At 37.1% G+C, this 10702-nt stretch overlaps 2 protein-coding genes across 2 annotated transcripts in view; one reads left to right on the top strand and one right to left on the bottom strand.

Annotated features, from left to right (window-relative positions):
* Nucleotides 1–1584: 1584 nt before the first annotated feature.
* hoatz (HOATZ cilia and flagella associated protein) lies at nt 1585–2240 on the bottom strand. The gene has a single exon (XM_054608244.1). The coding sequence runs from the start codon at nt 2199–2201 to the stop codon at nt 1755–1757; it is 447 nt and encodes a 148-aa protein (XP_054464219.1). The 5' UTR covers nt 2202–2240; the 3' UTR covers nt 1585–1754.
* A 3600-nt stretch (nt 2241–5840) lies between these two features.
* The window catches only part of LOC129098803 (myosin-11-like), a 32474-nt gene continuing 27612 nt past the window's right edge, over nt 5841–10702 (top strand). Inside the window, exons 1-2 of the mRNA XM_054607910.1 lie at nt 5841–6005; nt 7177–7347. Coding sequence (XP_054463885.1) covers nt 5841–6005; nt 7177–7347 — 336 coding nt within the window. The remainder of the gene's footprint in view (nt 6006–7176; nt 7348–10702) is intronic.

Raw genomic sequence — 10702 nt, 5'->3', positions numbered from 1 at the left:
GGTTGGGCCTTCTCCACTGCAGGTTTGGGATTTGAATATCACACAGGCTTCACTTCACGTTACGTAATGCGGTTTGAAGCAAACTGATGTGTGTCAGCTCCTGCTGACACACATCAGCAGTTTAAATACAACCAGAAAGTTCAATTTTATTTATTATATTTGCTAAAAAAAAAGGCAGGTTGAAATATTTCTTTAAGATGAGAAACTACTGGCATTTCTCCTAAATTCCCCAAAAGTTACCATTAGATAATGCCTCATTTGCATATTTAAACACACCATTTCAGAAAACTTGTAATACAAAACATAATCATCTTAATGTCAGTAATCAACCGGTGAAGTTTCATGTTGATATCTATTAGTTTTGTTTTTTTTACCCTTTTCACCTGTAGTGTCTTCAAAATGTTTGTAAAAACACAAAATGACTATATAAAAAAAGACCAAAAAATAAACACAAAATTACTACTAATGGTCCAAAGCTTCACAAAAAACTACAAAGAGACACTAAAATGACCAAAAAACCACACAAAATGACTAAGAAATGTCCCAAAACGACACAAAATGAGTACAAAGAGACACAAAGCAACATATCACAATGTGCCCATGCATGTACATTGACGTCACCCTTTTTGGTGTTTTGTTGTACTTGTACACTGTTATAATACTAATTAGTACATCTTGGTGACATCCCATAACATACCCTACACAGCTTTATTTTTTATATTTTATATATACAGTACCAGTCAAAAGTTTGGACACACCCTCTCATTCAACTACTTTGAAGAATCTAAAATATTTTATATATATTCAGTCATTTAGCAGACGCTTTTATCCAAAGCAACTTACAATCAGTACCTCAAAGCTTATATTACACATCATTACATATCATTCACCCATTCACACACTGATGAGGCAGGGCTACCATGCAAGGTGCCACCTGCCCATCAGACTCTGACTAACATTCATACAACATCCAGTCCACACCGATGGCAAAGCCTTCGGGAGCAACTTGGGGTTTAGTGTCTTGCCCAAGGACACATCGTCCGGGTATCGAACCGCCGATCCTCTGAATGGAGAATGACTGAAAATTCTCAACAAACCAGAATATAAAACATATTCTGGTTTGTTGAGCATTTGTTTGTTTACCACATAATTCCATATGTGTTCCTTCATAGTTTGGATGTCTTCAATATTAATCTACAATGTAGAATTTTTTTTAAATAAACATAAAGAAAAACCATTGAATGAGAATGTGTCCAAACTTTTGACTGGTACTGTATATATATATTTTAATTATAAATGTTTCTAATTCATATAAATTAATCTTGACAATTGCAGTACTTCCTGTTATGACAAGCCAAAGCTCCACTTAAACACCTGCCTACAGGTATAATTGGACACACCTGTGTGGGAGAGCAGAGCCTCTTAAAGTGGCCAATAATATGAATACATTTGGTGATCCTCTGACTTTTTATCTGGTGCCATAATCAGGTTGAACTTGTTCAATTTGCATCAGCCTCAAATGTACTTTGTGTCTAATTTGCAAACAAACATATCTGAAAAACATCACATTGTTAACAGCAGTTTATTCACTCATCTTCAGTCCACTTTACAGCTATAATATGTGCAGTATTCAGCCTCAACACCAGACTTCATGGAGAATTCATCCTATTTAGAAACAAAACATGTCCAACTTAATCTGCTTGGATTAAAATAGTGTTTACAGTCATGTTTACAGTCACTTCTTCTCAGTGTTTCTACTGCAGCTGCTTCACCAGCTCCTCTTCCGTCTCGGACTCTGGAGGTTTCAGCAGCTTGGACTTCATCTTCGGGTTGAAGTCCAGAGACACCAGCTCCTTCTGCATCCTCTGCTCCCTCTGCCGCCTCAGCAGAGCCATGGTCTCCCTCCTCTGGTCGGCCATGGCCGCGTACCGCCGCCTCTCCTCCAGCCGGAGACCGGGCTCTAAACTCGGCTGTTTGGGGCCGGTGGTGGTGGTGGTGGTGGTGGTGGTGCGCTGCGGCCGCGACACCGGCAGCCTCTGTCGGATGTCCGAGGACACCAGCCGGGACTCCAGCGGCGGGAGGAGGGACAGCGAGCTCCACAGCAGCCGGGCGTGGGACACGTCGTCCGGCGGAGAGCAGTCAAACACGGTGAATAATTTCTCAAAGTGCTCCTGGTCCGGACGGCCAGCCGGGGCAGACATTTCACTTGTAGTCCAGAAAACTTTTCACCTGTAGTCCAAAAAAAAGGTGTGGTCGCCATGGAAACAAGAAAACTACAGCAAGTCACATACAAAACCTTTCAAAATAAAAGTAGTTTTTTTGTTTTTATAGGTGACCTTATTGACCTTGAGGGGTAATTTTGAGAAATATGCCCCCCTTTAAGAAAACTGTGTATTTACTTAAAACATGCAGTACGAAGTGTTTGAATGTATTTGTGTCTGTACATATAATATTTCAGTTATTGTGGATTTCTTTTACTGTTTTTTATTGCTTATTTATAATACTTGTTTTTATTTCATTTCATTTTTATCTTGTCTCTTGTGTGCACTTTACCTTATGCTGCTGTAATCCTGCAAATGTCCCCGCTGCGGGACTATTCAATTCAATTCAATTCAGTTTATTTTGTATAGCCCAGAATCACAAATTACAAATTTGCCTCAGAGGGCTTTACAATCTGTGCACATGCGACATCCTCTAATAAAGGATTATCTTATTTTATCTTATCTTATATACTCTCACTGTGCGTAAACAAACCCAGCTTTAAGGTTCGCCTACTGTTAATATTCTAGATTAAAGGGGCTAAATTACTTATTTTAATTTTGGGTACATACAGGCTTTAACATTCTCAGAACACATACTCTCAATAAGAGAATTTCTTTTTTATACGCTGAGAAATACAATGTTTAAATTTTTTAAAGGAATCTAGCTATGAAGAGTATACGGCTCAAACATACAAAATGTCAGTTTTGACACCACTTCCACATTGTAAAGATAAGTATACATGAATAATAGTTTATTCTTCAGTGATCTAAATGCTTATTGTAGTAAACAGTTCTCTGTACTTGAATAAAAGTAACGATACAAAAGTGTTAACATAAACAAGTAAAGAAGTATTATCAGCAAAATGTACTCAAAGTATTAAAAGATACTCATTTTAAAGCGGAATGGCTTATATTGAGGTAATGTTATTTCTTATTACAGAAGTGTGACATTAATGTTGTAGGTTTGGATTTTTGTCCTCAAGTGCAGTTTCAACTAGTTTATTTATTGTATAAACTCATCTTTTGCTTGTATTTTAAATTCTTAATCAGGAAAGCAACTAACAAGTAACTACAGCTGTCAAATAAACGTTCTGCACCAATAAATTATTTACTGACAGTAATATCACCTTTGAAATGTATTGGAGTAGAAGTTTAAGTAACAGAAAATGGAAATATTCAAGTAAAATTGTACATTATTGACCTTCTATTTGTATATTTAATAAAGTTATTATTATTATTATTATTATTATTTACAAGCACCTTAAGGTTGTAACTAAGTACATTGCTTGAGAGTAAATAGCATACTCAACTACCTAACAAACTCTATATTCATCATTCTCAATAACAGTAAACCACAAATTCAGAGCTTTTAATTTGAAGGCAGAACAATTAAACCTCTCCTCTTCGCTGTGATTGGCTGGATGGACGTCGCTCGGGGCCGCTGCCAAGTTTGGGAAACCCCCAGGTGTCGCGGGCGCTGGTTTAAATAGTGTGGAGGGAGGAAGGACGACATCATCATCATCATCATCATCCTCATCATCAGTTCATTTACCTGACATGATATTCTCATTTCTCCTGAGTTGAGCCTCCATCCTGCACTGAGGGCTGAAACACTGCACAGTGAGTATACAGACTTTTATTTATTTATATATTCTATAACTTTATTTAAACATGTTTAATACACAGGGGGCATGTATAGGTTATTACTATACTTTAATGCAAGGAATTCTGCTGAAATTACATGTTCAATTAAGGCTATTAATATTGTTAAACATGCAAAATTACCTGAAAAAATAGCTTGTTAATGCCTAAAAGTCACATTTCTGTCACTCTTAAAGCAGTATGTGTTATGTTTGCTGCTAAAGAGTAATAATAAGACATAAGAAATAAAGTTTAATTCAAAACCAGCAGCCTGCTGCATCATCCTGAAGTGTTAAAGGGATTCAAAGAAAGATCCAGGATGGGTTTTTTTTATCTATAATGTGGTTTATTGACATTAAATTTCTCAGTAAATATGTCATAAATCTCCATTAATACATGTTGCATATTAATTCCTGCTCACATACCTGCCCTGTTTTTGCGCCAGTGGCCACACATGGACGCACCTTGTGACATGTCACCATTTTGGTGTAAACGGTAAGCTTGGCTGGACACACATGGAGCTGCACCTTATAAGGTAGCATGCCTGCTAAGTCCCTAGCATCCCCCTCTTTGGGCTACCAAAGCTACCAGGAGCAAAGGGGTTAGCCAAACATGGGCATTCCAGCATGGCAGCCGAGCTGTTTGATTATAGGGGTTATCTGCTGTGTGCTGCTTTTCATGTTTTATTGCCTGCTGTTCAATGGGAGGTCAAAGCCGCCCTGTGACCTGCGCGAGGAGGCAGAGACGAGGATAAGGGAGTAAGTAGCTCATCACAAACCAATAGGGAAATGTCCAGAGGCCGTTATCTAGATTTATCTGTCACTGAAAACAAATTAAGTCCATCTGAGCGACAGTCGGATGCAAAAGGCAGCAGATTGAGAGTCAGAAAAATGTGTTTTATTGATGCTCGTTTGTCTTCTGTGTGGTAATTCCAGCTGTGTGACGGTTTAAATAGATGGATGGATGTTTTATTCTCCTCAGCTGAATGTTAAGAATAAGTTTCTTAAATTAAAATGCGATCAGTTCTCAGTTCTGTCAGACCGGGACTTTAGTGTCTTTTCAAAACTTTAACTTTTGTTGCTTAATTGGGCATAAATATTAAAAGTAACAGAGAAATGCTTTAAATCTGAAACCAAAGGTCAAAGTCTTTACTTATGTTTTCTTTTAAAGTTCAGTTTCTTCTGCACTTTAGACAAGGATAGTTTAGTTGTGCAGCACAAAAGTTGTGCACACAAAGGCAAATTCAAAGTGGTTTCCATAAAGCATAAAAAGGTTCAAATATACAATCGAAAATATTGCAATTTGCAAAAAAAAGTATAAAATAATTTTAAGAAAACAGTATAGAAATATTAAAGATTTAAGAAGTGCAACGTAAAACAAAAAGTGAATTGGGATCAATTCAAGAAAGTCTTTAAAGAATAGTTTGACATTCGTAGAAAAACTTTTTTTTTTGCTCGAACTTAAAGGAGAAGATCGATAGAACTTGGGTCTCTACGGTAAATATGAAGCTGTATGCTAAGCTTAGCTTAGCATACAGCTTCATGGGGGAAACAGTTAGCGTCTGTCCAAAGGTAACAAAATGCTTCTGATTTACATCTTATGTTTGTTTAATGTGTGCAGGAACCAAAACTGTAAAAACTACAGTTTGGAGTTTTGTGTCGCACTATTCCTTGACGGATTAGCTGGAGTCTTCTTTTGCTGCATCCTCATTGGGTGAGGACTCGCCGTTTTATCCAATGAACTCAGTTTTTGATTTCTGTCCTCTGTTTTGTCCGCAGGTCAGAGGTCAAACCGAGGTCAGAGGTCAACCCGATTCCCATCGCGCCACCAGAGGCCGACCCAGTCGCCGTCGACGATCCAGACGTCAGCTCGACTGCCTCCGAACCGCCCTCGATCGACTCCAACGAGCCTGAGACCGACTCGACCGCTAACGGCGACATGGCTGACGCGGCCGCCGACGACAGCAAGTTCCTCTTCCTGGACAACGACTTCCGCAACAGCGGGGTGGCGCAAGCCGATTGGTCAGCCAAGAAGATGGTGTGGGTGCCGTCGGAGAAGGACGGCTTCGAGGCGGCCAGCATCAAGGAGGAGAAGGGTGACGAGGTAACACTGATGATGTCATCATTTTCAGATGCTGCTGCTGCTGTCACATTACTTCTTAGTACTTTTAACTCTTTTAACACATGGTACCGATACAACTGAACACACAGTTTTTTCTGAGCATCTACCGAACGTTCAGATATCCAATGAGACTTAAGTACATTAAAGTTAATTAAATGGCATTTTTTTTATCTCTTATGTTTTTTAGCATCTAAAGCAAAGTGTAACACTAACTAAAAGTTCCGGAACAATAACAAACCAAATGATTAAGACAAGGACTAGACTTTTAAAACGTTTGCCAAACGAAAAAAAATGAAAAAAACTATTCAAAAGGTCAAAATCAGCAGTTCTATCGTTCTATGTTATGTTTACAACCACAAAAAGAACCGAACAAAGTGACGCTTTCTGTCTGTTTATTGATCTCCGTTTCAGTACTGGACAGCTCCACACCGACAAACAACAAACAGCGCTGTCCGTGGTCCTGAAACAACATGTATCTCCGCCAACAAGTTTTTTTTCTATAGATACATGAGGCTTAAAGTCCTGATTAAATGATGAATACACCATTTTAGAACACATCCCCAGAAATCTATTTTCTTTGTGTTTCAAAATCAATCTTTTCTTCCTGTAAAACAAAATATGAAGTATGCTCACATTAACTAAAATCGACCAATAATACCATGACATCAATACAAGCTCACCCCACCCGCTTTCAAGCGGTCCAATTGAATGCAAAGGATTTGATGTAAATCCCTCTTGTATCTGTACACCACTCAAATAGTCTGTTTCAGTACAGAAGATAACAACGCTCAAATGCTGCATCATTGGGACTTAAAACAAATGAGGCAATAAATATAATAATAATATTAAGACCTTTCAAGGTGCCAGCAGGTACTTTACCTATAAGTTCATGTCAATTTACGGTCTTTATGCACACAGTAAATTTAATAAATAGGTAACATTCAGAACTGGCCCTGAAAAATATAATCTTATTCCAGGAGGGCTGAACTTTTGTTTGGGGATAGAATTGAATTTATTCAGTTTTCCTTTAAAAATGATTTCCCAAAAGTTCAAGAAACTGCACAGAGCTGCTGGACATTAATGCATATTTCTTAAGTTTGTATGTGACGTTTTTCCAAACAGATGTTAATACAGAGTGTGTTTGTGGCTGCAGGTGCTGGTGCAGCTCCCCAACGGTCAGAAGGTGACGGTGATGAAAGACGACATCCAGAAGATGAACCCGCCAAAGTTCAGCAAGGTGGAGGACATGGCCGCCCTCACCTTCCTCAACGAGGCCTCCGTCCTCCAGAACCTGCGGGAGAGATACTTCTCCAGCCTGATCTATGTGAGTCACTCACACACACACACACACACACACACACACACACACACACACACACACACACACACACACACACACACACACACACACACACACACACACACACACACACACACGTTTGTACTGCTGTATTTGAGAGGACCCACACATAATGCATACCTTAGCGGGTAATGCTAACGCTAACCTGATACATTTGATTTGAAAAAATATCTTTATTGTCGTTTTCACACACACGAATCGATAAAACATGATATTGCAATATGCCAATAAAATCACTTGTTAGTCCTTCAGAGAAACAAAGGAAAGAAAGACAAGACTTTATTGAACCCGAAGGAAATACTTGTGCCAGTAACTGATCAAAGATTACAACAGAAGAATAAGAATTAACAATAGAGAAATAATATAAAGTATGCATACAATAGTGTAATATGTAAAAATTGTATAGGAAGTAGTACCAACCCCAATGAAAAATATAACAGCAATAAGAGTAAGGTAAATATAGTTTAAAAAAAACTAAAATAGAAAAGTAAATTACAACATCATAGGATTAAAAACAAGAATAAAAATAAAAGGTGTATAAGAATCAATAACAACACAGGTACCGAATAGACAACAAAACGCTGTATAATGAAAGTATCATCCAGTTGCTGTAGAAGCTTCTTACTTCATTGTTTTCCAGCAAATTGTACAAAAGTACAGCTCACATTTGAGGTACTTTTGAAAACACATCATCACTTCACAACAAAATGTTTGTCTCACAAATTATTGTAGGTCTTTAAAGTAAAAGAAAAGACAGAACCAACATAAAACTGAAGACATCAAGAAACCAAAACGGACATTTAATAAAGAAACATAAACTAAAATACCGTGTTTTAGACCCCAGTCTTAATATAAGTACCTTCTATTCAACATCACTTCAAAAACAAACAGAATATTTCATTTTTTTAAAATAACCTACTGATGTTTGCGGACGACTTGGTGTTCTCCCCTCTAAAAGTCTTTACGCATAAACACTCTGGATGAATGTGAAATAAAGAAGGTTAAATAAAAATCAAGCTGACTTTGTTTCTGTGGAAAGAAGAGCAGCCCTTTTAAATCTAAACATCAGGAGAACTTTGCAGTAAAGACGCTCATAAACCGCTTGACGTTCACCAGATTCAGGTGTAAAAGTCCTTGTTTAGGGACAGTGTGCAGACATGCTGCTCGCTACGTAGAGTCAGGATGTACTCGGGAGGATCAACAGCTTAAGTTTTTTATTTTTTCATTCCTTCTTACAAAGTCTAATAAGGTTCGGGGGATGTTAAATTAAAATCCACGCTGATGCATCTAATACAGACAGCCATGAAGATCAGTCCCTCCAGTCCATATATGAGCAGACAGTAACTGAGCAGCCGAAAAATGCTCATCACTCGTCTCTGAATGTGAGCTGTAACCCTCTGGAAGATGATACGGAGACACACAATGTCAAATAAATATTTAGAAAATATATATTCATAGCAATCTAAATTTAAATTCCAATTAAAACAAATTGAAAGCAAAAGTAAGTAAAATGTATTTATGTAGCGCTTTTCACAGACATAAGTCACAAAAAGCAGAATTTCAGACAAGAAGAAAACATAATTAACACAATGTGACCATACAAGTGCGATCAATTTCAGTTTTTAGAGCATGAAACATAAAGAAAGGCCCAATAGACTGTAAAATACACAATAAAAGATAGATTAAAACAGGGTTTGTGCAATTTAAAAAACAAATTGGGGATAAATACAGTTTGAGAGGCTTTGCCGTATGTTAGTGTGAAGGCTTTTATAATATGTGTATGTATTGATGTGTGTGAGTGCAGATTAGATTAATAACTGCTGCGTTTTATGGCTATTTTAGTTATCACTTAATCTGATTATCTTTTTGATAGGTTGATTAATTGCTTGGTCTATAGAATGTCAGAAAATAATAAAAAATATGACAAAAGGGTGACATTTTAAGGAGGTTGTTTTTTTCTTTCCGAACCCTTGAAATTATTAACACATAAGATGAAGAAAAGGTGTAAGGATTAATTTATTGACTTTGTACAACGAAATGTAGAAAATACAGACATAACAAACTATAATATAGGGTGTCTTGTCTTTAATATCATTCTCTGCGCAGGCACCTCTTGTCACCAATATCACTGATGCTTTAGTAGATGGGTATCAATGATGTTCTGGTTTTAATCACTGCTTTACATTCCTCCTGTCCTAGACCCTGAACATCTCATGCCAGTTTGTAATGTTTCCAGTCAGGATGCTTTCTATTGCTCCTCTTTAAAAGTTGACAACAACCCAGAACAGGAATTAAGCACATTTAGGTTCCCTTCAGAAATACAGCCGTTTTTTTAAACTTTCTTCACCAGGATTGAGATGTGTGATGACCATGGCAGGTTGTTAATGATGCTGATTCCCATGATCTTAAAACTATTCACTTGCTCCATTAATGAAGACACGGTTGCTTGTCTTTGCCTCCCTCTTTTCATGATTTTTTTGCTCGAAAAATAGAATTTTCATGATCGTCAGAATAGTTTCCTCAAACTATGAAATGTCTGAAAGGACGTTCTGAATCGGATTCTAATTTGCTGCAGGCTCTAATCTTAACTCTAAACCAACTGACTGAGCTTCTGCTTGGTTGTTTGTTATTTGCTTGTGGCTTGTGAAGCTCTTTCATGCTGTCTTGTATATCAATTTAGTTTATTTATTTACCTACTGGGGCCCGAAAATCAATTCAGAGCTCCTGAGTCGGTTGTAAATAACTACAGGAACAACAGAGGAAAAACGCAAACTTGCCATCTTATTGGACACAAACCCACATGCAAATTCATACAATAGAAAAATTAAATAAGGTAACAATAAGGACAGTACTTACACAATACGATACAATATTGCCAAAAAAAGCAAAGCATACAAACAATTAATTAAGTAAACTTGAATAACTGTGTAAAAAGATAAAAGTGTGGCACTAGTGGTGAGCTGAAGAAAGCCATGAAAACTGTGCATGCTTACCTTGTGTGGCATGAACAAAATAATTATAATACATTTATTTTGTAAAGCACTTTACATGGTAAAACAGAAACAGTAAAAGTAATAACAATAAAAAAGGTAATAAATGACATTACAGTTAAGAAAGACAATAACTTTACATAACAATACATTAAATGCAGATTTAAATGAGTTTAAATGAATCTGAACAAACCATTTTATATGAGAATTTGAGGGTTAAAGGTAAATGGAAGCGTTTTAAACATAAAATGTGTGAAAATAGAGGCATTTAATGTCACTTTCGGCTTTCTATATATTTAACATTATGAACAAACCAGATGGACCACTGT

This window comes from Anoplopoma fimbria, chromosome 11 (assembly GCF_027596085.1).
Source record: "Anoplopoma fimbria isolate UVic2021 breed Golden Eagle Sablefish chromosome 11, Afim_UVic_2022, whole genome shotgun sequence".
Taxonomy (NCBI): Eukaryota; Metazoa; Chordata; class Actinopteri; order Perciformes; family Anoplopomatidae; genus Anoplopoma; species Anoplopoma fimbria.
This window is presented reverse-complemented; position numbering and strand designations above follow the sequence as displayed.

Coding starts and splice junctions, on each gene's coding strand:
- hoatz (XM_054608244.1), bottom strand. CDS start 2,201: ATGTCTGCCCCGGCTGGCCGTCCGGACCAGGAGCACTTTGAGAAATTA.